At 38.9% G+C, this 27,065-nt stretch overlaps 1 protein-coding gene across 1 annotated transcript in view; it reads right to left on the reverse strand.

The window, feature by feature from the left end:
- The window catches only part of thsd7ba (thrombospondin, type I, domain containing 7Ba), a 245,787-nt gene that overhangs the window by 113,213 nt on the left and 105,509 nt on the right, over positions 1-27,065 (reverse strand). Inside the window, exon 6 of the mRNA XM_041807413.1 lies at positions 24,204-24,404. Within this exon, the coding sequence (XP_041663347.1) occupies positions 24,204-24,404 (201 nt within the window). The remainder of the gene's footprint in view (positions 1-24,203; positions 24,405-27,065) is intronic.

The following is a 27,065-nucleotide window of genomic DNA, read 5'->3' on the forward strand; positions in this document are numbered from 1 at the left end:
TGTCAGTGTGCCTTACGGTTGAAGTCAAGTAAATTAAGTTAGTATTGAATGGATGGGGGTTGCTTAGCAACACCATGTTCTGTGTTACTGTGCTGAAGATAATTATCATTCTGCTAGTTTTTTTTTTTTTTCAAGGTATTTGAATAGGCTTGATGGTGTTTGCCTAAACCACCAAATATCACTTTTGTTAGATTTCTACTTACAGATTTGAAAACGATTGTTGACAAGTACATATATTCCTATGTCAGCCATAATAATAATGCCTGCCCCTCCCCTGGTATCTGAACTCAAAGATCTCCACCCACAGCCATGAAAGCACACGGCTCTACTCGTGTTTGAGCATGACACGGGAGACAGGGGCTGAGTGAGGACCTTATTTGTTTTTAAACAGACATTCAAAATAAACTGTTCTGAGAAAGGGAACCTCTTCTGGTGCTTGTTTCAAAATTTGATCTAGAAAGTAAGTGCCAACTCAGTCACAGCAAGAATCCACTGATGAAGTTCTTTCAATAAGGGGGACCAGGTTTCTGGCTGTAGGTTTTGTTTAACTTCTTCCAAGCTCCACAGAATGAGTTTGATGACAAGCATTCAGCCGGCTCAAATTTGGGTATAAAAAGGTGAATTCGGTTTGAAATTCCTTATTCCTGTTGAAAATGGTAAAACGTGGAAAGCTCACTGAAAATAAAAGAGTCTACATTAAAGCACTTCATGATGCTGGATGGTCTCTGAGACAAACAGGGAAGGACATGAGGTGTTTTCACAGTGAAGTTAAGTATGTTTTGGAATCAATTGCCCAGACTGGGCAAAATGCGCCAAGGAAGAGGCAGGAAATGAAAGTTACTGAAGAAGATGTCAGACACCTAAAGATCTGAAGTACTAGAGACAGAAGGAAGACCACTGCTGATCTTCAGGCAGAGATGAATGCTTCTACATCAGAGTCTGAGAAAGTCTCCATAATGACCATAAGCAGACGACTGAGGGAACAAGGCTTAAAGGGGTGAATAGCTGCTAAGAAGCCATTATTGAGGCCTGCAAACATCCAGAGACACCTCAGATTTGCCAGGGAGCACAAACACTGGACTGTTGATGACTGGAAGAAGGTACTCTGGACGGACCAGTCCAAGTTTGAACTCTTTGGTCAGCACCGTCATGTTTATGTCTGCAGAAAAGCTGGAGAAGGTTTTGATGCCAGATGCACCCACAGTGAAACATGGTGGAGAGTCCATTATGGTATGGGGTTCCATTTGTGGATACGGCGTGGGCAAATGAGTGAAAATGGACGTTATCATGAACAAGAATATCTAGCACAGCATCTTAGTGCATCATGGAATCTCTTCTGGACTGAATCTGATTGGTCGTGGGTTCATATACCAACAAGACAATGACCCCAAGCAGACTTCAAAGCTGTGCAGAGACTATTAGACCAAAAAAAGGAATCTGGACTACTGGAACTGATGGACTATTTAATATAATATAATATAATATAATATAATATAATATAATATAATATAATATAATATATAATTATTGAACAAATTTGGGATTTAGTTGATTCAAAGATTGCACAAAAGTTTCATCAAAGCAAGTCTGTGGGAACAGCTAGAAACTATTTGGAACTCAATAACAAAAGAGACTGTGGAAAAGTCCATAAAAACAACGGCAGCAAGAATGCAAGCTGTTATCAAGGCCAAAGAGGCCATACACAACATGAAGTTTTTTGGTTATTATGAGTGAAAAAGGACTATTTAGTTGTTTCAGTTTGTTATTTGTCAAATAAATAACAATTACATTTTCAGTTTTAAACATGTTTTTGATAGATTTCTAAAAAATTTATGTTTTCTTGTTTTTATGACAGGTGGTCTAATAAATTTGTTAGGCACTGCATATATATATATATATATATATATATATATATATATATATATATATATATATTTCTTCCTTAACACCTTTGTTTGTCATTGCCAAATCTACAGTGCCATGAAAAAGTATTTGCCTCCTCTCTGATTCCTGACTGTTTTAGCATATTTATCACACTTAAATGTTTCAGATCATTGAACCAATTTTTATATTTCAAAAAGACAACCCAAGCAAACAAAACTGCAGTTTCTGAATGATTATTTAATTTTTCAAAGGTAAAAAAAACCCAAACCTATCTGGCCCTATGTGAAAAAGGTAATTGCAACCAGGGGCGGAGCTACATTCTTCGCACAAAGGGGGCGGAGCATTCTCAAGGGGCCCTTACAGGGCTGTACAGTGCGACATATATGTCACAAATGCTACGAGAAAATTGGTCTGTGCTTAGAGGTTTTCACTCCTCATTGCGCTGGTGCTATGACAAAGTGAGAGAGGTGTGTGAATGCCAGACGCGCAGTTAAGACTTTAGGTTTGACTTGTTGCCCCAAAAACTTCACTCCACTTTGATCTGAGATTTGAAATTCATGCCCAGTCCATTTACTTTCTGGTACATTTTAGACTGTTTTGTCACACAACTGGCCACGCTTCACAACGGTGAGAGAGTGACCTGCTGCAGCTCTAACAGACGGGGCAGGCTCAGGGCATACACAGTAAAGGTGTCATCATGTTGAAGAGGAGCGCTGCTATAACTCCAAGTTTTGTTTTAAGGCACATAGGCTAGACAATGTTAAAAATGTGTATCTACTAGCTTACTTCTCTGTCAGCCTCGTCCTTTCCAATTATGCACTGATGGTCACAGTGTGTTGGCTGTCAGTGAGAGGACAGAGCTCTCAGTCTGTGCTAACTTCTGAATAAAGATTAATGTATAAAACGATGCATTTTTCCTCCACTAATATCATAGCTGCTGCTGTTTGGTTAATAAGACAATAGGCGTCTAAATTTAGCATACAGGTCTGATATGACATGGACAGACAGACAACAGTGTATGAGGGAGAGAGACAGAGTCTCCACTGTTCTAGGTCCCAGAGTCTGGGGGAGGAGTGGAGGGGCACAGAATCCATGTTGCTTGAAGTCCAGTCCACACTGCCAAAGGTACCAAAACTGGTTCAGTGACCATGGTGTTACTGTGCTTGGTTCTGACCTGAACCCCATGGAGAATATATGGGGTATTGTCTAAAGGAAGATGAGAGACACCAGACCCAACAATGCAGATGACCTGAAGGCCGCTATCAAAGCAACCTGGGCTACCATTACACCTGAGCAGTGCCACAGGCTGATCGCCTCCATGCCACACTGCATTGATGCAGTAATTCGTGCAAAAGGAGGCCCAACCAAGTATTGAGTGCATAAAAATGAACATACTTTTCAGAAGCCTGACATTTTTGTTTAAAACATCCTTTTTTAAATTGATCTTATGTAATATTCTAATTTTTTGAGACACTGAATTTTGGGTTTTCTTATCTGTAAGTCACAATCATCAACATTTCAAGAAATAAAGGCTTGAAATATTTTACTCTATGTGTAACAAGTCTATACAATATATGGGTTTCACTTTCAGAAAAGAGTGACAAACATACTGAACTTTTTCATCATGGTCTAGTTTTCTGAGATGCACCTGTATAAGGGGTGTCCAAATTATGGGCTGTGGGCCAACTGTGGCCCTTGGTCCTTTTGAATTGGCCTGCAAGAAATCCATTAAAAAGGCCCAAATAAGAGCATAAAACTTTACTATATTTCTTAGTTTGACTAGGAATGCAAAATATTGGGGTTTATACAATATGGGGATATTTGCAAACTAGACCATTTCCTCAAGCGTAAATCACAAGAGGGGCTCAGGGGGGCGGTGCCAGTTTCATCGCAAGGCCATTTATGACAATAGCCCGACTTGTCATTACAAGGTCATGTCCAAGTCCAAGCTGAAGCAGCATGTGGCTGGACAATGACATGGTGAAATGGTGAGACTTTATTCATGTGTTTTAGTCATGTGGCCTGATTACCTGATGCTGATCACCTGGCAACTGAGCCTCAGCTGTTTTTCTTGACATACCTCGTGATGTTGACCCTCCATATGAAATAGAGTCCTTTATTTGAATTTTATACAGACATGCAGTTCCTGTCAAGGTCTTGATGAGAGCAGGTGCAGAAGGGATGAATTTTATTATTTCCAGCTCCATTTGAACACATTAAAAACTTTTACTGAGAAAGGATTGTGTGTTGTTATTTTGATTGACATCACCAAAGTCAAGAGAACACAGAAACACACAGCAGCTGGGAAAACACCTGTGGACAGAGAGGAGTTAATGATACAACTCACAGCAGGGCTGATTGTGGGCTCAATCGCCTGCAGAAGATGTGATGGTATCGGATCGAGGGGACAGGTTGTGGGCTCAGAGTCAAGCAGAAGCCTGGTGACTTTGCTCTCACTTAGTAGAGAGAATGAGCTAAGTGAGGCATCACTAGCTGGTGGAAGAAAACTGAGTTGGACAGGCTCAGAGAATTGGTTGCTGATGGTAGAAACCTTGTCAGTGAAGTAGGAGGCAAACATGTCTGGAGTCAACATACTGGAGGGTTGTGGGTTTGAAGGAGAGAGGCGCGAGTTAAAAGCAGAGAAGAGTTTGCGTGCATCAGTGGCAGCGCAGATCTTTGATTGATAGAACGCCTTCTTAGCAGATTTTAGAGCAGAGGTAAAACAGGACAGTTTTTGCTGATAAGCACTCAAGTCAGTGGTTTGTTTGGATTTACGCCATTTTCTCTCTGCCGCTCTGAGCCCTGCCCTTTGGGTTCTGATGACCTCAGTGAGCCAGGGACAAGGTGGAGTATTACGAATAGGCTTAGACACCAGAGGGCAGAGTTTGTCCAGAGAGGAGGTCAGTGAGGAGCAGAATGTGTCTGTGGCCTCGTTAACAGTGAGTGTGAAGGACTCGTTACATGAGGCTAGTGCAGCTGAGACCTCGTCAGACAGCTGTGTTGGGTCAAGTGACTGAAGGTTTCTGCGGTATGATCTTAGTTGAGTAGTAGATTGTTGAAGTTCAGGTAAGCCAAGTGAGAACTGAATGAAGTAGTGGTCAGAGAGGTGAAGTGGTGTTACACTCAAATTAGCCGTGGAGCAATTGCGAGTTAGAATCAAATCCAGTGTATTACCAGCCTTGTGTGTAGGAGGCGTTTGAACCAGTTTCAAGTCAAAGGAGGACAGTAGTGAAATAAAATCAGTAGCCTGGGCTCTATCCAAGTGGATGTTCATGTCACCCATGACAACCAATGGTGTGGCATCATCAGGGATGTCTGAGAGTAACATGTCCAGTTCCACAATAAAGGCGTCTAGGTGACCCCCAGGTGGGCGGTATACCACAACCATGTAAGCCTTTATTGGGGCAGTGACCTGTACTGCATGATATTCAAATGAGGCGTTATTGGTCAAGGGTTTGAACTGGCTGAAGTTCCAGCTATGAGAAAGAATAATGCCTGTGCCACCTCCTCGGCCAGAAGAGCGAGGTGTATGAGAGAACACTGTTACAGTGTTCTCAGGACGGACCCAGGTTTCTGTCAGGGCTATGACCTGAATGTCAGACAGTTTAGTGAGGGAATTAATGAATTCTGCTTTCTTAACTGCAGACTGGCAGTTCCAGAGGCCAACTGTAATAAAAGGTTGTGGAAAAAAGGCATTCTGCAAAGTGGATAGATTATGTAGGTTTCGTTTTCTGTAACTATTGTACTTCTTTCTGTTCCCATATATGACTTGTATTTTTGGTTGCACATGTTGCGTTAGACTGCTGAGGTGCGTTAGACTGTTATGAGGCAGTGCTGCCTGTCGGTGGCCTTGCTCGGTGGACTTGCACAGGTAGACTCGCTGGTCTTTACCCAATGTGGTCTTCACCCAATGTGGTCTTCACCCAATTGGGCTGACGCTTCAGCGCAGTCTGTGTACTTATATAGACAGATATGTCACAGATGTGCACAGTTGAGTTGATTGCGCACAGCCGCTAACCACCCCAGCTGGCAAATTTGATTCACACTGTCTTAAAGCTTGGACTACAGTGAAACACCACTCTAGCTGTTTTCACTTTAGCAATCAATAGAGGGAGCGACACGCATCAACTGCCTCACCTACTGTTGCAGAGAGAGTGAAACTAACACGTTCAGCAAAACTGCCAACAACCTACTTCCAACTGAAACAACCTAAAGCAGATTCCTCTTACCAAGTAGCTTCTCCCTTACTATCTCAAAGATCAGAGCTTGTTCTGCTGCCAAATTTAGATTCAAACTCTCTTAAAGCTTGGACTACAAAACTAGAGACAGCTCTAGTTTTGTAGCTGGCTGGACTCTTCAAAACTAGAGACAGCTCTGTGAACAAACTGCTCTCCTGAGAAAAATACTGGCTCTAGAGAAATAATTTTAACAGCAAAATGTAGCTACACCTCTCCTCTTGCTCATGAAAAAGATTTGAGGTCAATAGGATCAACGATTTTGGCACAGTGATCTTCAAAGTGTGACTAACTCCACTGCAGCTCCTAATCTGCAGCAATGCAATTTTTGATCAAAGACTCTTGAGTGAGAGCTTTTGGTACCACTGTTTTTAACTCGGTCTTGTAGCATGAATTTTCACTTTCCACATATAAAAATCATATCACCGTGTTCCTCAACTTCTGCTGATTCTCACGATACCTTAGTTTTTTCTGCTAGCTTTCACAACAACAGCTTAAATTGACTTTGTTCAAGTGCATGTTTTGGCCACTTAACTCAGTTTTCTGAGCACTTTTAACAGAAGCTGTCACAGGTGTTTCTAATTATGCTTTGATCTCAGCCTTGATTAAACAATGATGTCATGCAGGCTTTGATCCCCATAGCAACCGCGGAGCCCCTACAGACACAAGGATTTACTTTGAGCTATTGTTATGCTACTATGAGCTATTATAGGCTACTTTGAGCTAATCTTATGCTATCTTTAGCTCATTTTAGGCTACTTTGAGCTTTTCCTATGCTCCTTTCAGCTATTATAGGCTACTTTGAGCTATTCTTATGCTAACTTTAGCTCATTTTAGGCTACTTTGAGCTATTCCTATGCTCCTCTCAGCTATGATAGGCTACTTTGAGCTATTCTTATGCTACTTTCAGCTATGATAGGCTACTTTGGGCTATTCTTATGCTAATTGCAGCTTTTATAAGTGACTTTTAGCTATTTTTATGCTATTTTCAGCTATTTTAGGCTACTTTAAGATATATTGATGCTATTTTCAGCTATTTTAGGCTACTTTGAGCTGTGCTTATGCTACTTTGAGTTATTTTTAGGCTACTTTGAGCTATTCTAATGCCACTTTTAGCTATTTTAGGCTACTTTGAGCTATATTGATGCCATTTACAGCTATTGAAGTCTACTTTGAGCTGTGCTTATGCTATTTTCAGATATTTTTAATTTACTTTGACCTTTTTTTAGGCTACTTTAAGCTATTTGCATGGTACTTTTAGCTATTCCTATGCTACTTTAAGCTATATTTAGGCTCTATCTGGATATTAAAGGCTACTTTGAGCTATTCGTATTCTATTTTAAGCTATATTTAGGCTCTTTCTGGCTATTTCAGGCTACTTTCAGCTATTCCTATGCTACTTTAAGCTATTTTTAGACTCTTTCTGGCTGTCACAGGCTACTTTGAGCTATTCTTATGCTTTTTTCAGCTATTGTAGGTGACTTTGAGCTATTCTTATGCTACTTTCAGCTATTAATAGGCAATTTTGAGCAATATTAATGCTACTTTCAGCTCTTTTTGGCTACTTTGAGCCATTCTTATGCTATTTTCAGCTATTCGTATCCTACTTTGAGCTATGTAAGGCTATGTTCAGCTATTCTTTTGGTATTTCCAGCTGTTTGACTCTACTTGGAGCTGTGCTTATGCCACTTTCAGCAATTTCTTGACTACCTTGACCAGTTTTTAGGTCACTTTGAAATTTTCTTATGCTACTTTTAGCTTTTTTAGGCTATTTCTGGCTATTCCAGGCTACTATGAGCTATTCTTGTGCTATATTCAGCTATTTTAGGTGACTTTGAGCTATTTTATGCCTCTTTCAGCTATTTCAAGACTACTTTGAGCTATATTTATGCTATTTTCAGCTGTTTTTAGGCTACTTTGAGCTATATTTATGCTATTTTCAGCTATTTTTACACTACTCAGAGCTTTTCTTTTGCTGTTTTCAGCTATTTTACTCTACTTTGAGCTGTGTTTATGCTACTTTCAGCAATTTTTAGACTACTTTGACCTTTTAAAGCACCTACTTTGAGCTATTTTCAGGCTACTTTGAGATTTCCTTATGCTACTTTAAGCTCTTATTGGCTATTTTGAGCAAATTTTTTGCGTTTTCAGTGATTTTTAGCAGTTCTTCCACAGTTCAGCTTTCAGCATCCCCACGCAATACCAGCTGAAATTGCAATTTTGATCTAGTTTTTCATGATTTTCACTCAACGCACAGGAGATTTAAACACTTGCCTATCGAAAACCGAAAACCCCATCATCATAACAAAGACATTCCTGAAGACAGGACAAAAATACCTGGGTTTTAAAGTTTGAATGATCTCTGTAGGTGAAAGTATGGTGAAGCAGTAGGGGTGGTAAAAAACCCTATTTTTGTGGTTTCATCGTCCCTCTCCCCATTCATTTCAGATGGGACTTTTTTCACAGTTTTTTGCGAATAACTTTGCGAAAAATTGGCGAATCTCTTAGAAAAGTCATAGTTCACCGATCGGGAACAAACCACATGTTTTGATGTATAATTTGCAGGGGTTTTCTCAAAGCCCTAGGAGGAGTAGCGCGGCGAAATTTTGTCCATAAGATGAAGAAAAAAAAGAAGTGAACGGGAGAACAATAGTGGCTCGTGGCTCGTGTCATTGCCCCAAGCCCCTAATTTCCAATAAAGTGGGCAAACATAATTTGTGAAGATAAACAGAAGTGAACAAGACTTCAAATGTCATAACTTTGGTCACAGTGTTATGCCTCTCTTTTGTTTTTTTACCAATCAGATAAAGGAGCAGGGAAAGGACAAGGACAGTAATAAAAACCACCAGCCCAAATTACCAAGATGCCCGGGATCAGTATCCTGTTACCTGTGGATCTATGCGTGGCAATATGGTCAGTGATTTACTCTGGATTATTTTTTATTTACAAACAGATATGAATGATTTCACGGGAACAAAAACACAGACGCACCACACGATTAATTCCCAGATGTAATCCCTAACAGGGCTTATGTCTGATAAAACATCCAATAAAGCCATTTCACCTCAAAGTTTGTTCTGATGAACAACAACAGAAGGATAACATAGGAAAAAAGATTTCAGTTCAAATATTTCAGCACCACGGACAGTGCAGTGTGCTGACAGACAGCAACAGCTGACTGACAAGTGCTGAACAGGTGAACAGACCAGGTGTGCTGTCTAGTCAGCACCACAGCTATCTCACATAGAATAGTATAAAGAAGCCAAACTTGTCTTTAAAAAAAAACCAAACAGCAGTCTGTAAGAAATATTCACGTAAAGGTACCTAGGTCTAACCTTGCAAAGCAGATGGATATGCCCGTTTCCTTGTTTCTCACTGGTGAATCCATCTTGCAAAGCTCCCATCTGAACTGTTTGGGCCCAGTTAGAAAGTGACAGGACCAATCAGCTACGAGGGGCAGTACTTTCAGACGTAGCAGAGTCATGACATAAACAAGCAGCAGCAAGAGCTGGCGCAGTTATGGAGGAAGAGATTAGCGTGGATGCTGCTAAAGTGCCAGTTTTATCAGGACTTGACAACATTTCTTCGTTAAAAGAAGAACAAAGAACAGCAGTGAGTTGTTTTCTTTTCAAAAACGACAAAAGTCGAGTACTTACATGTCTATAGTCACCATGTTTTGCATTATTCCTCAGTGGCTGTGCACGCTCAGCTTGCTAGCAGCTACGTCACATGCTCTGTTGCTCTGATTGGCCCATAGAAATGTGACAGACAGAACGTTCACCCAATCACACTCCGAGGATTTTTCAAAGCCTCTGCCTTTTCTCAAACGTTTCCTATTGAAGCTTTCCCAGATGGATGTGTGAAACACATCCATCTGGCGAGTCAGGTTAAGCTAGGTCTGCATCAGCACGGGCAGTGGCACCGAGGTAAACATCTAATTATTAAACTGACATTCTGACTAGCTTTTTCTAAACAAAGACAGAAAGCAAGATATGAAATAAAGGTTAAAATGAAGGGTAATTATGTTTCCATGTAGTCCATATGTGTCCACGATCCTCCACTGAACTTGATAATCAAAACTAGTTAACAAACTTTGAACTTGTGCATGTCCCGGTCCATATTTAACCTTCCTCCTCCTCTCCATCATAATGGCAAAGCTGCCACCACTTAATCTCTGTCGGTGTTTAAACACGGCGAGGTGTAACAGTCTGGCCTCTTCCATGCACCAGTTCTTAATTAGCCTCAGACAATAGAAACTGTTCAGCTAACGGGGATGGTTGGTGGACAGGTGGATGGGTCTCCCAGGTGCTGATGGTAGAAGTCCTCCTCCCCTGGTGTGTCTTCCTCGGCTTCATAGCCACTAAACTCGTCGTTAGCCATGGTAAGTGCTAGCAACAATTTGGAACAGTTACCGTAGTCTTCAACCATTACATCTTTACTGTTGTTTCATAAGTAATGTATGAGGAGCGTGTGGCACTTTCTAATCTTTACTACTCTCTCGCTTCTTGTGTTTTAAAGCCCAATGTGTTTTTTTCCATTTTGTCACAAAAGGCAAACAGGATAAACAGGAAGCTTACCGTGGCACATCCAGTGACCGTTCATCAATCCCATGATGCATGGCGCTAGACATAAAAGTATTTTAAATGTATTATTTTATTTCCAAAAATGCAAAAGTTACTCATTGATTTATGGTGTTAGTGGTGTTTTTGTTCACAGTTTATGTTGACTGTAGTCATTTTGAGTTCACTTATACTTCACACCATGAGTGAGAAGGCTGTTGATTGTGTAGCCTAGTGACCCAGGCTGAGAGACTAAAGGCTCAAGAAACCTTTGCAGGTGTTTGGAATTAAGTAGCTAATTAGAGTTTGATACTATGACTTTCGAATATTGAACTTTTTCACAATATTCTAATTTTCTGAGACTGAATTTGGGGTTTTCATTATCTGTAAATTATATTCATCAACATTTCAAGAAATAAAGGCTTGAAATGGTTCACTCTATGTATAATGATTCTATTCTATTTTTACTTTCTGAAATGAGTGACAAAAAATATTAAACTTTTTCAAGGTATTCTCATTTTTTGAGATGTACCCGTATTCATAGCAGGGTGAGTGGTGCAATGGACTTTCTGTATGTCAATATACACATTCTGATCGCAGTGTCATTGGGGGCCCCTCCCAGTTGGGGGTCCCGTGGTAGCTTTGCTTCTGATTGCCCCCCTTGTTAAATCATGAGTTAACTGATTAACCACAGTTTTTGGAAAGCTGAGCTCAGTTTCACTGGCCACAACCAGGCCTGATTACCCCCAGATTTGTTGAATCAAAAAATCCCTTAAATAGAAGACAAAGTCAGACAAAGTGAAGCAGACTACAAGATCTCAGAAAGAAACGCATCACGCCACCATCCAAAGAAATTCAAGAACAAATGAGAAACAAAGTGATTGAGTCTGGGAAAGGTTTCAAAGCTATTTCCAAGGCTTTGGGACTCCAGCGAACCACAGTCAGAGCCATTATCCACAAATGGAGAAAACTGGGAACAGTGGCCAACCTACCCAGGAGTTGTTGGCCAACCAAAATGACTCCAAGAGTGCAACAACAACTCATCCAGTAGGTTACAAAAGAACCCAGAACCACATCCAAAGAACTGCAGGCCTCACTGGCCTCAGTTAAAGTCAGAGTTCATGACTCAACCATCAGAAAGACACTAGGCAACAATAGCATCATGGGAGAGTTCCAAGACCAAAACCACTGCTGACAAAAAAGAACACAAAGGCTCGTCTCACATTTGCCAACACCAAGACTTGTGAACAAATATTCTGTGGACTGACCAGACAAAAGTTGATCTTTCTTAAAGTTGTGCGTCCCATTACATCTGGAGTAAAAATAACACACATTTGATAAAAAGAACATCATGCCAACAGTCAAACATGGTGGTGGCAGTGTGATGGTCTGGGGCTGCTTTGCTGCTTCAGGACCTGGACCACTTGCTGTGATTGATGGAACAATGAATTCTGCTGTCAATCAGAAAATCCTGAAGGAGAACGTCCAGCCATCAGTTTGTTCCCTCAAGCTCAAGCGCTCTTGGGTTATGCAGCAGGACAACAACCTGAAACAAACCAGCAAGTCCACCTCTGAATGGCAGAAGAAAAACAAAATTAAGGTTTTGAAGTGACCAAGTCAAAGTCTGGACTTAAATCCAATTGAGATGCTGTGGTGTGACCTTAAATGGGCAGTTCATGCTGGAAAACCCTCCAATATGGCTGAGTTAAAACAATTCTGTGAAGAAGAGTGGGACAACATTCCTCCACAGTGATGAGAAAGACTCATCAGCAGTTATAACAAACCCTTGATTTCATTTATTGCTGCCAAGGGTGGAACAACCAGCTATTAGGTTCAGGGGCACATTACTTTTTCACATAGGGACAGATAGGTTTGAATTTTTTCCCTTCCTAAAAAATGTAATAATCATTTAGACACTGCATTTTGTATTTGCTTGGGTTGTCTTTGTGCGATATAAAAATTGGTTTGATGATCCGAAACATTTAAGTGTGATAAATATGCAAAAACATCAGGAATCAGAAAGGGGGCAAATACTTTTTCATGACACTGTATTCTTCACGACAATGCAGTTGAATGTATTGATTTTCTTATTTTAATCAAAGCTACACTGAACTGAAAACTGCTTTACTCCATCATCTACCTGTCTTATGAAGCTCAGGAAAAGTTCAAGCAGGAAGACTTTTTCCCTTTCATTCATTATCCTTTTTTCACTCACCTGGTGATCAGCTCTTAATGGGTGTCTACTTACTCAATCGATTGTCCAATCAAACTTAGCAAATAATTCCCGTGTGTCCAATCATCATGTCGCTGTCCTTTTTTAAACCTGTTCTCCTCCCTCTGTAGCCATTCGTCTCAGCTGAACACTGCATCCCTCCGCCACTCCTGTCGCCACCTCACTCTTCAATGGCTTCAGAGTACTCTTTGACTCCAAGTCAGTTCAGCTCCTCAGAAGATTGTGATCCCTCTCCTAATCACTCACCACCACCAGTGTCAAGACTCCGGGGGGGTATCCTATCTGATCTGACGGCCCGTACCCCTTTTTGACTGACAGGGTTCACAGCGGAGTCTAATGCCAAAGACATTTGATTCATCATAAAATATTATAAAAATTTTCTTTGAAAATAAAAGAATGATCACGCTTCTATTGTCTCTCCTGATTGAAATGTATTACTGTTGTATTACTGTTCACAGGTAGCTATTCTGGTATAATTAGGGTGGCCATTTCCACAGCAGCAAAAAGGAGGACACTGCAGCACTTAGTGAAGCAGGAATAATCACAACAAATAGGACAATACAATTTTGTCCACTTCACCAATGGTATCATGATACAGTGATTCTGAGAAACTCCATTCATTGAAGGACAATTTGATCCAGGACCGCCCCTGTCCAAAGTCAGGCCCTGAGCAGACTCTGATATGAGGCCCCCCAACACTGCCGCCACTGTCGCCAAAACATATTCACTTAACAAAACTCAAAAGCATCTTAAAATAACTAAAATAACTGAAGGATATATTACTACAATAATAAAAAATACATAAATAAGTCTTTACAATTTAGCCTGAGTTAGACGCAAAAAGACACAGTTCTTAGTTAAATTATTCTTGGTTTTAATGATCATATTCTTTGTTGCAATAATAAGGATATTTTTCATTTCATCTGTCTAAAAAGAAAGTGGTCACTATGGGTTAATTATTTTCATCCTAACATTAATCCCACTTTATTAGATTCTGTGTTATTGGGGTCTTCTCTTCAAAATAAAAATAATATAATGATTAGTTCTAGATCTTGCCCCCCTTACACCCCCTCACACTCACCTCAGTACCCCTCCCTCACACACTGCAGCTCATCGGTTTTTCTTCTCTCTCTTCCCCTCTATGGCCTTTTTTAAGTTTCTGCTTCAGTGTTGTCATGTTTTGTTAAATCACCTTAAAATATACATTGTCTTTATTTATTCTTACCTGTGATCTGATTTTAAAACAGCTGATCTGCTCGAGAAAGTTTGACAATGTCAATTCATTCCTGATCAGAACCAGCATGGGAACTTCACAGAGTTTTATCATAAATTCACAAACTAAACAATGGTAACAATAGAATAGAAGTTGACATTTGACTAGAGATGTTGCAGAGTAACGGGTGAATTTACAGGACAGACATGATGAGGGTTTCTGTGCCCCAAGTATCAAGCGGCCACTGCGTGCACTTCATTGATCACTGATGGCATTGGTCTCTAAAAGTAGATATCTTTAGGGTTAATTTACTAATGTGTAATGGCCAGGTAAAGTTTATGTTTGATCAACGTTGTACATACATTACCTGGATCATACATAACATATAAACACCAGACTGATGTTCAGAGAAAGAGACAAATGGACAATATGCTGCATTACGTTCAGGTGCAACTCTAAAAGGAGGACAAATAAGCGTCCAGCTTGAGGCTGCGCTGGACGCCGGACAAGGCATTTAAATTCTGGACATATGGCCACCCTAATCATAATGACAGAGATAAACAGTAGAAGTGAAGCTGAGTAAAATTTCAGCCTGTATTCACAGTGTGTAGAGACCTTACATCTGACTACTGAATGAGTGTTGCCTAGCTACATCTAATATAATGGATGTTGTCAATGCTTGCGTTCTGCCTGCTAAGGTCCACCCTAAAGCCCCGCCCCTGCCTATACACAAACTACGCATAGCGCATAGGGCCTCAACAATGTGGTGGGGCCTCACTTTGAGCATTTTTTCTTCTTTCTCTCTCTGCACATCAGTCTAGTGTGTGATAAATATGATCCAGGTAATGTATATACAACATTGATCAGACAGAGACTTTACCTGGCCGCCACACATTAGTAAATCAACCTTAAAGATATCTTTTTTTAGAGATTGGTGCCATCTGTGATCAATGAAGTGTGCATGGTGTCCGCTCTCTCTCCCTCTCCTGATGTTTGCAGCACAGAAACTCTCATCACGTCTGTCCTGTATATCCACCCATTATTCTGCAACCTCTTCTTTCAAACCATAACCTCCACCATCATTTAGTTTGTGAATTTACGATAAAACTCTGTGAAGTTCCCGCGCTGTTCTGATCAGGAATGAATTGATGTCATCGAACTTCCTCACACAAAGCAGCTGTTTTAAAATCAGATCACGGGTGAAAACAAGTAAAGACAACGTATGTTTTAAGGTGATCTAATTAAAGGAAGGCTACTGCTGCTAACACTGAAGCAGAAACAGTGAGGAAGCGAAAGAAGCAAAACGGGTGAGCTGCTGTGTATGAAGGGGGATGGGTGCAAGATCACTGGTTTATGCTAGTTTAATTCTGAGGGGAAAAGAACCAATAAAACAGAGCTAATAAAGTGGGATCCATTTTATGATGAAAATAATTAACCCACAGTGATTACCTTTAAAGAACAAAACAAAAAAAAGACAGACATTAAAAATATTTTCCTTATTATTGCAACAAGGAATATGATCATTAAAAGCAATTATCATTTTTGTGATTTTTTTTTCAGATAAAGTTTAGTTTAGCCTTGATGATGACTCAATTACAACTAAGAGCTGCATCTTTTATATGCAAATAACTCGGGCAAAACTGCAAATTGCACAGACTCTGTATGAGTTTTTTTAATACCGAGATGGTGGGTGGGTGGGTGTGTTGGGGGCAGTGTTTGGGGGCCTCATCTCAGAGTCTGTTTAGGGCCTCACTTTGGCCAGGGGCAGCCCTGCATCCCGGTCTTTTCCAGCACAAGCTAAAAAGTCCGTTAAAGGTGCAGTGTGTAAAACTGAATATCAACATCTAGAAATGAGTTCTAGATTGCATTTCTCTGCTGGAAACTGTGGCAACCAGTTGAATTTAATGTGTATCTGAAATGTGAATACAATACAATACAATACAATAACTTTATTTATCCCTTTTTCCTCTATGTTACCATGGAAACATGTAAAAATCCAAGATGGCAGCATCCATGGAGGGGACCCCCCCCCCCCCCCCCCATGTATGAATTTAAGGTTAATTCTGAGTTGTTTTTTTCCAAACAGCTATTTTTGAATTTAGATAACTAAACACTTATTTAGATAGACCGTCTTGGAAATGTTTTGCTTTATTTTACCAAGTTTGTTCAGCTAAATGCTACTAGGCTAAATATTACACACTGCACCTTTAAATGAATAGACTGTGTTTTCTGGTATCAGTCACTGAAGAGCATCACTATGTCTATTAATAAACTGTAAAAAACCTGACCGAGTGAAAGAAATACTTAGCAGTAGCACATCTATGTGTTGAAGTTAACAAGCGCTAAAACATTAGCTACATGCTAACATGGTACTTGTGCTACTAGTGTGTGAAATGCTAGTAAAGCTGGTTTTAGGAAACTGTCTTTTTAAAATAAGAGCTTTGTCTTTTATGTTTGTATGTTTTGTTGTATTCTTTGTAAACTGGTGGGAAGGTGGAAATTAAATAGAGTTTCAATAAAAAATACTTAATGCTAAATGTTTTATTCATGAAAAATATTCCTGAGTGATTTAAAAGTGTTTAAAAGAAAAGTTATAAGATGACACAGATTAAATATCATCAAATATTTACAATGTTTTCAAAGTAATCAAAAACTAAGCATGTTAACCAGTCAGAAAGGAACTTCACAGTAAATCTTAGATTTTGCTTACCTTTATTGGTTGAAGAGGGATTTCTATCTAATCTATAACATCTCCACTAAATAATTACATCAAATAGAAAACAATTAGTGAGTCTTAGACTGACCAGAGCCACTGTTAGATTGGACTGTGAGATTCCTCTTAGGCATTCCACCTTTGGGCAAAATGTTGTATCTTTCAAAGGGAGCACAGTGTGGAACACTTTACCACTCTCAGTCAGGGGATGCTCCAGCTTTGCAAGTTTCAAGGGTAATATGAAAGCCTGGCTCATAACAAACCAGAGTTGTGACCATGTTTAACAATTTCAATATCTTTATGCAAACACACTTACATACAGCTATGTATGCATATTTTGTGCATTATTATATACATAGCTACTCTTATGTATGCTTTTCTGGTGCAATAATATATGCATAAACTAGGGCTGTCAATAGATTAAAATTTTTAATCGCAATTAATCTCACAAATTCCATAGTTAACCCGAGATTAATCACAAATAATTGCACTTTTTTGTCCGTTCAAAATGTACCTTACAGTACTATTTCTCAAGATTTAAATATCCTTATCAATACAAGTGGACAAAAATGCTTTCTTTATGCAAATGTTTGTTCATGTCAACAACCTGAAACAACAACAGATAAAGTTCAGAAAATTCTCTAGTCTGAGCTCAAAGATACTGAATACTCCAAAAATATGCTGAGAGCATAACATGGTAAACTCAAGCCCAACAGATGGAGATACTGACCTTAATGTAACATTACTGAATAATACCACAATGTAGAACATGAACACACAAAGTAAAAGAAGTCTCAGCTGAGAACCTTTAAGGTGTAGTAAGAGGACTTTACCATCTTTTCATTCTTCAGATCATAGACGAGATACAATTTTAATCTAAAAATGTTTTTTTCCTTCTAAATAAAGGAGACCCATAGTCTAATAATTCTTTTAGCTTATATTATGATACTCTACAGAGCTCATTCACTCTCAGGCACCTCTGCTCCCCTGTTACACATCAGCCTCTGCTGCTCTGCCTCCTCCTCATGATGCAGCTGTATATTTACCAGCATCAGACCCTCCTATAGGCACTGCAGAGTCTTTGACACTTTCACAGCATCTGGATTGACTGTTTGTTTTAAATTTGGTGTTTATTTACAGTTCCAGTCGATCGTTTTAGTAAGTTTCGTTTTTTTCTGTATACTTTCACTTTCAAGCAGGAGCTGAGTGTGGATGGGAGAGGGGGTAAACAGCCATTTAGGAGACCTGATCGGACCAGACAACAGTCAAGATAAAGGGTCAGCGCAGCTGTAGTGCCTGTTCATAGCAGATTTAAATAAATGAATAAATCATACAGGTCCAAAAGTGCGTCGGCACACCGTGAAATACCCGGTATGCCAGACTGTGAGTCCATCCCTGCTTGCAGAGTTGTCTGAGCGTCTCCATAGTAAACAATTCCAGCATGGGGGCGGGGGCGGCTCTCTGCATTAGCAGTGTGCTTACCAGCGTGGTACGGGCTATTTAAGATTCTACGAACTCCTTGTAACTCTGTTCATGTCGACAGTAGGAGAAAATAACTTCAGTCTTATCTGACGTGATCTGAAAGCTGAGCCTGTCATTCAAAAGTCTGTGTCCTGTATCCATTTCTGCTCGCTTGTACCGCATCACGACGGCACCACTTCCTGATCTGGCAAACTACAGGATGGGGAGGGTCACACAGAACGTGCATGTGTTAACTGTGCAACAAAAAAATTACCGGCACTTAAACTAACCAGGCCAAGGGAGATGTGCAGTTTCTTTTTTAAGCACACCCATGATCATGTGCAATACATCAGCACACTTGCGCTTTAGCACTTCAGCACTTTACCGTCTGCCTTATGCACTTCAACTGCAATGGTCACTTTATTCCTGGTCTGTCTGAAGCTAAGGTCATGCAGCAACCTACTATATTGTTATATTTGAGTCTTTGTATTTATTGTACTGTCTATGTTGTCTGGTACTGTTTTTTCTGATTTTTATGTAGATTTTTAATGTACTCTTTGTTGTATATACCATCAACCTGCTGGGGACTACAGATGGAAATTAGCCTCTGGCTACAATCTGGCACATTTACATGTCCATGTTCATTAATGTGCATTGTCCCTTGTAATAAATAAATAAATAAATAAATAAAAAATAAACACACTAACTTGTTTGCTGATTGTAAAATGCATTAATGCTATTTTTGTTTGGATCTGCCAATGTAGGTCATTGTTATGTTATTGTTTTTTTATGGCTGGTTGTGGAGTAAATATGCAAAGTAATAAGTGTGGACATGCAAACCTGTAAAGTAGAGGAATTTATCAGTTCATGCTGAGTGAGTTCAAGTATACGCTTCTGATCTGTACTGTATTTTCCTCTGTTATTGGCACATTCTTCCATAATTAAATGTGTTGTAGCTTGGTGTTATTGGACTTGCATCACTGAGGAAAAGATGGCTTAGAATTGTTAGGTGATTCATAATGTAATGTTTTAAAGTAAGGATGTTTACCTCCAGCATTAATCCACTTTTTAATCCTGGAGACAGGCTTCCTGCTTCTGTCTTATCTCACAACCCCACCAACCATCAGCAGGAGGTTGCTTGACCTGAAACTGACGCACGCTCTCTCATCAGAGCCCTCAGTGTACTTGCTGAGATTAACGTTAACTATCAAATGTTAGTATTGGTTTATTATTTGCATATGGCACCTAAATCTGCTGCCCTTATAAGATTTATACATTATTTTACTCATATACATTTCAAATTGCCAGTCATAGCATTTATACAGTACCATATGTAACTGGAAAGAGCACAGATTTGGATTTCCAGGAGAGAACCTTGTCTTTATGCCGTTTTCTAACAACTAATTAATGCACTGACAAAATTTATATTGTCTCTGCCCTGGTAATATAGAATGTACATTAGATGGAAATAGCCTCATGGTTTTCAGACGAGTGATGGTGTCACCATGGTAACACTATCTCAATTGAGCTTTTGATCAACCTCTCAGCAGGCAAAAGTTGAGGATAATGTGGGCTAAACAGCTAAATTACAACCATCTGTCAGTCAAGTCAGCCACTCCACAATCATGCAAATAAGATCAAAACAGTGATATTAACAAAACCATTCCCCATGCATAGTTTGCCAATACAGACCTGCCCTATTAGTACCAATTTTGTTTTCGATCGAGGCTAAAACATTTCTTTATTAACTATACCAGTGTGCTTTCTCAACTTAAGCATACAGCCTTAAGTGGGCTCTTGAGAAAATGCAGCTCTAGCTCTTTGCATTTCCACAGTGGCTCCATTGTTAAACACCAGAGGTTGTTGCTTGTTCTACTTGGTCTACTCAAAACACATCAAGCACAACTAAAGAGTAACATAAAACATGGTGGGCAGTCAGGGCCAAAAACGCCTTCACTGCAGGCCCAGACACTGCCAGATTCACAAAACTAATATTTCATAATTTATGTATTTTTTCATTCATACCACTCAGTATATTTAAAGCAGAGGCTTTTTTTGTTTTTTTTTGTTTTTTTTTACCATTAGTTCATTATCCTAATCTCTCCTTTTGTTGACCTGCTTTCAGTGCAGCTAGTTTAAAGCTTTCATTTAATCAGACATGGTCTCTGTATCAGGACAATCTGCACTGGGGTGTGCAGGATTCTCAGTGAATCCCCCTGCAGATGAAGAACATAAAATCAGTACTGCTGTTGGAGTTTATGAGAAGACAAGTTGTGAGTTTGACACAATGTGAAAATGGTCTGCAAACTCAAGTGCAAGCCAGCCTTCAAAGGTCTTTGAGCATCATTTTTCATACAGGACTACGAAAGGTATATTAAAGGTAGAGTCAAAAAGATTTTCCTAAAAAAAATAAAATATACACCAAAAGTAAGTGAGCTCTGTCATATCTCTCAGGCCTCCATTCACCGGTGGTGTTGACTCTGAATGCAGGGACTCCCTCCTCTCCCTGTTTTCTGCTCGTTTGGTGGGCTTTGCTTGTCTCAGGATGTTTTTGGGCAGAGAGTAGGTGTTTTTACTCCAGCCAATGACAGTGCACAGGGGAGTGTGGGCATGGATTAACTTCAGCAGGGGAGTTCAGTCTGCTTCAGGCCAGCAATAATGGAAGATGTGGTTATAGTGACTGTAGATCAATACTGAGGTAAAACGCCATGTGGATAAACCTCGTTCAAAAACAAGGAAGAGACATGAGTGGGCTTACATTAGTTTTTGGGCACTCGAGGAACCGCTTCAGATGATTCTTTTTGAGTTTTAGTTCTGATTATTCCTTTTTGAGTTTTAGTTCTGATTATTCCTTTTTTTAGGTTTATCTCTGATTATTCCTTTTTGAGGTTTATTTGTGATTATTTCTTTTTGAGTTTTATTTCTAAATATTTCTGTTTGAGGTTTATTTCTGATTATCTCTTTTTGAGGTTTATTTCTGATTATCCCTTTTTGAGGTTTATTTCTGATTATTCCTTTTTGAGGTTTATTTCTGATTATTCTTTTTTGAGGTTTATTTCTGATTATTCTTTTTTGAGGTTTATTTCTGATTATTCTTTTTTGAGGTTTATTTGTGATAATTCCTTTTTGAGTTTTATTTCTGATTATCCCTTTTTGAGTTTTATTTCTGATTATCCCTTTTTGAGGTTTATTTCTGATTATCCCTTTTTGAGGTTTATTTCTGATTATCCCTTTTTGAGGTTTATTTCTGATTATTTCTGTTTGAGGTTTATTTCTAATTATTGCCTTTTGAGGTTTATTTGTTATAAATTCCAATTTGGGGTTTATTTACGCAGGCAAAAAAACTATGGTAAATAAAACTGTTATCAATACTACGGTAAATAATACTGTAAATAATACCATGGTATGCTATGGTAAATAATACAACAGCAAAAAAAAAAAAAACAAAAAAAAACTGTAAATAATACTAATTAAATAGAAGTGTTAATAAAACTGTAAATAATACTACGGTTAAAAAATACTGTAAGTAATATAGAAAAAAATACCACTGTAAGTAATACGATAAAAAATACCACTGTAAATAATACTTTAAAAAATACTACCGTAAATAACACTGTAAATAATACTACGGTAAAAAAAAAATACTGATAATACTACAGTAAATAATACTATAAATAATACTATGGTAGATAATACTGTTAATAATACAGTAAATAATACCACTGCAAATAATACTGTAATTAATACTAAAGTAAAAAAAATACTGTAAATAATACTATGGTAAATAAAACTGTAAATATTACTATGGTAAACATAACTGTAAATAATACTACGGTAAATACTACAGTAAATAAAACTACTGTAAATAATACTAAGGTAAATAAAACTATGGTAAATAAAACTGTTATTAATACTACAGTAAATAATACTGAAAATAATACTATGGTAAATAATTCTACTGTAAATAATACTGATAATACTACATACTACCTACTGTCCCTTATTTTCTAATTCCTTATTTAGCGTTTGTTCGTTTTTGTTGCTGACTTCTATAATATTTTTCCCACCTTTCACTTTGTGTTTCTGCAAATCCAGAATTCCACCCTGGGGATCAATAAAGTATTATCTTATCTTATCTTATCTTATCTTAAATGTTGTGAAAACCAATTGAGGTATTAAAAGCTCACCTAAGTTGCCACAATCCTATACATACATTATAGACTGTAGAATTCTTGTGACTCATTTGTTGTTACATATCAACTATGACCTAAAGATGTATAATAATAATAAGGGCCCTTTGCATTGACTAACAACAAGGTCATGATGTGAATGTTGAGAAAATATATAACACTTCTGGATCCTCCTCTACCTTACCTACATTTTCCACATAGGACGACTGCGCCATGCACCGAAGTGCTGCAGGTTTGCTCCAAATGAGGTAGAGCGACCCAGCCCACTGGAAGCAAGTCTATAGCACGGTGCACGGCCCTGATCGGCGGGCAGAGACGACGGGTGAACTGCGAGTTCACACAGGAATAGTATGTCAACAGTGGACTATTTTACCTTTTGGGGTTAATTTATCATCCTTTCTAGTACAAGTCCATGTTGTTATTGCTTCTGCCATTGAGTGAGTACATTAGGAAGTTAAAAGGTTAATGTTTGCTTAAAGGATCTGTGGTTTTATGTAAAAATTCTTTCGCTAAAGTCCTCAAAAATCAACTTTTCCTCGTCAATGGCGCCGTTGTAGCTCTGTGACCCACTGACCGCTTGGTGACCCTTTGCTCTCACTGCAGGATGAGGCGTAATGTTGATATATAGTGATGATTTGCGGCGGGGAGTCCATGCATTGTGTTGTATTTTGAAAGAACCAGATATTCTACGCTTGTCACTTCCTTTTTGGTGCCATCTGATCGACCGGTATTGACGTGGTTTGGCAGCGACCGGTGCTGAAAATAGACCTGCAGCATATCTCAAACCAAGCGGACCGAAGTGGTGCTCCAGGCACAGGCCGGCTGTGGCACTGCTCTGATAGACTAGAGAGGGAGCGATTTGCACTGCAGTATGATTCGCCGGCAGATCGCAGTGCAGTAGCTTTATGTGAAAATTAAAGGTTACTGACGAACATACACTTGATCTGTTGTGACAGAGTGATAAAACATCCAGTAAAGTGAGCAATTAAGTCTATCATCTGTGGATATGGGCAATTAATGCTTGGTAGGAAGCTATAATCTTAACTTTTAAACAGGTCAATGTTTTGTGTGCCCATAAACTGATTGACACTTAAGAATAATGCATGCTTGATTAGATGATGTTCCTAATACCCAATATGAAGATTTGACTGAGCACAGTGGATCCCATTTCACTTGACCGCCAATCCTACTGAAAACAATTTGTGATTAGATCATGGCACAAAGACTCTGTTGTAGTCTTAATTAATTCTACAATTACTGAAGATTTAGTCCAATGACATTTCTCAATAAGTGTAGCAGTCAATGCAAGGGCTCTGTTTAATATTAAAAGGTTGAGATAAGCCCATACTATCACAAAGAAAAGGGATATTATAAAATATACAGAATAACAGTCTGAGTTATAAAGACTACTTGTTTTTCTTTATCATTGACACACAGGTAAATTGTCTCTTTGACACACTGATATACCATTAAAACCAAAAAGTGCCAATTTTATGAGATTTTTATGAAGAGTAATTGGGTCTAGCCCTCCAAAATGGCACATGATAAGGCTCAACAAATGCTTGTTGAAAATAAAGACATCATAAAGACAATCCTTCATGCAGGCTTCAGTAGCCAGAAAAAAAACTGAACAGAGTAATACTGGGTGACAAGTGAGGTTTGTATGAGTATAAATGAAGTTTCCTTTCCTTCGTGATGCAAAGGTAGAACATTACCTTCAGTACTGATGCAGGTCACCTTCCGGGCTACTGTTCCAGGACCACAGGTGGTTTTATTCAGAATGCATCCTCCTTCTTGTTGGACCTGCCACAGATAGCAGGCTGGATCCTCACAGGGGATGAACTCAACCAGATGAGGGCAGGCCTGTCGAGGACTACCTGACTTCAACAGAACCTCTCTTGTCCTCTTCCTGAAACCTGGCAAAAAAGAGAATAGGAAAAAACAGAAAAAATCTTTCAGAAAAGCATTTACAAAAACAAATAAAAGTAAACATTTCCTGTACAAAAAAAAATGCAGAGCCAACACCAGACCATTAGCACAGCGAGGCAGTAATGTGTGGGGTTGCATATTATATTTAGGGCAGTCTACTAAACTGATAATACTATAATTATTTTCTGCTATGATATAATACTAACAATACATAATTATAAAAACACATAAAAAGAAATACACTTATATTTGAAGGAAAGTAAAACAGCTGTAGCTGTACTGCATGTGAGAATTGGACCAAGCATCAAGAAAGTTTTTTTTTTTTCTTAACCAAGTGTGATCCTAAACCCTGATACCACTACTTCATTAATTTGCCTGAATAATTCCATTATTGCTGATCAAAGCAACAATCAGTACAACAGCTTCTATTATTGCAATGACAGAAAAAAATGAAAAAACTGTGAAAATAAATGGAATCGCAAAGATAATTTCTGCTACATAATGAATGTGAGAAGCATTATTATCACAGAGACCATTACTAAAGTAGTTGCTAATGTATTTAAAAAGATGTTCCCTTTGATCATTGATCATTTTTTTTCCTAGAACCTGATCCATGTGAACCCCACATTAGGGCTGCAGTAATCTATTCTTTTAGTAATCGAGTCCTCTATTGATTCTTCTGGCGATTAATCGAGTACTCAAACAAAAAATATTGTAATTTTTTAATCAGTCACTTTTGCTTTTTTCAGGAGAAGTAGTACCAGAGAAATGAGCAAAGAAGCTGGGTCCCTTAAATGAACAACTTCTAAATTAAAAATTGGTATTAACAGGTTTTCTAAAGACAATACATGTTACAATGTGCAATGAAGTTCTGATGGCAATTTACATTTCTTAAAGTTACAAGGAAAGAAGGTTAAATCATTACATTACATTATGCCATATTTGGGGTTTTAGGGATCCTCTCCCAGGAAATTTCTGGTGCTAACACTTTATTTCTTCTATAATAGTTTATTTTTAGTTTTAGTTTTTCATTAAAGTAAAGGGACACTTAATCATTTAAACATCCTCTAGTTTATGCATAAATGTTATATTTCACATTATAGCAAGAATAAAGCTCCATCATTCACACAGAGGTCTGATGATGGCTGAAAGGTGAACCTTTAGATTACAGGAATATGGTCTATTTGTCAAAGGGTGTTCACTTTTAATTTTTGCACATTTTTGTTTGTGAGTTCATCCACCTTAAAAATCTGACCTTTAAAACCACCCACTGACATGGACAACACATTTAAGGGATAAAGCTGCTCCTTAACCTCACACAGCAGATGGATGTGTTTCACACATCCATCTAGAAAACCTTAGATAGACAGCATTTGGGAAAGGGCAGACGCTTTGAAAAAAACTCGGAGGGTGATTGGATGAACGTTCTGAATGGGCCAATCAGAGCAACAAAACATGTGATGTTGTAGACGCTACCAAGGTGCGCGTGTGCCACTACCGAGGAATAAACTCCATAGGGAACTGCAAAACGCGAACCATGGTGACTGTAGACATGTCAGTACAGACTTTTATCATTTTTGAAAAGAAAACAGCTCACTGCTGTTCTTCGTTCTTCTTTTAACGAAGAATGTCGTCAAGTCCTGATAAAACTAGCACTTTAGCAGCATCCACGCTAATCTCTTCTGCCATAATTGCACCAGCCTCTTGTTGCTGCTTGCAGTCTGGGATGCCTGTTGAAATGCCTGACTAAACTGTGTGTTCTGGCAGAGTGATTGGTTTTTAGGGTATGTAATTGTGCTGTTCTTTATGTCTGTGGGTTGAGAATTGAAGGATACTAAAAGTTAAAACACAAAGCCCTGTTGGCAGTAAACAGCTAAGCTGACACACCAGATAGACTGTTCCGTATATGTATCTATATTTCCCATTCATCTGGGAAAGCTCCAATAGAAAGTGTATGGGAAGGACAGGACTTCTTGAAAGTTAATTCGAGCAACGTTCTGTCACATTCATAATGGGCTAATCAGAGCAACAAGACAGAATGACGTATGCATGTGCTACTCTTGGGCTGACGAGCTATTTCTGCCTTTGATTGTTAATGGCAGAGCTTATCACTGAGTAAAACTGATGCCAAGACTGGTCGGGAGACCTGCAAAAACATATCCTTCGCTAAGACAGGCTTAGCTTTGCTCTCGTTGTAAAAAGAAAAGTGGTACAGCTCCAATTAAACTGCCGCTTTCTTTCAGCTACATCCTTGCTAACAGCAACAGCAGCAGCAGCCCCTGGATACAATGACAAACCCCATCCTTAACGATCAGAAACATATGCCAAAGCAGACTGGGGGAAGAGCAAAAACATCTTTTCTCTCATGAAAGACTGCAGTGTTGCTCTCTGCCCTTGTTTTAATATAGGAATGTTGTCCAGTTGAAAACTGGTGCTGTGGCTAAGTCTGAGCTAAACATTCCACAGCAGATTTTGAACACAACCACTCACACAACTAACCCTTTACCCCATAACGCCCACAGTCATGCTGAAGCAAGTCGGCAGAAGAGGAAAAAACACCTTTCCCATCATGAAAAGCTTTTAGTGTTCTTTTTATTCTTTATTTCATACAGAAACATGATCCTAATGAAACTGGTGCAATGCTGAAG

The sequence above is a fragment of the Cheilinus undulatus genome, linkage group 15 (genome assembly GCF_018320785.1).
Source record: "Cheilinus undulatus linkage group 15, ASM1832078v1, whole genome shotgun sequence".
Lineage (NCBI taxonomy): Eukaryota > Metazoa > Chordata > Actinopteri > Labriformes > Labridae > Cheilinus > Cheilinus undulatus.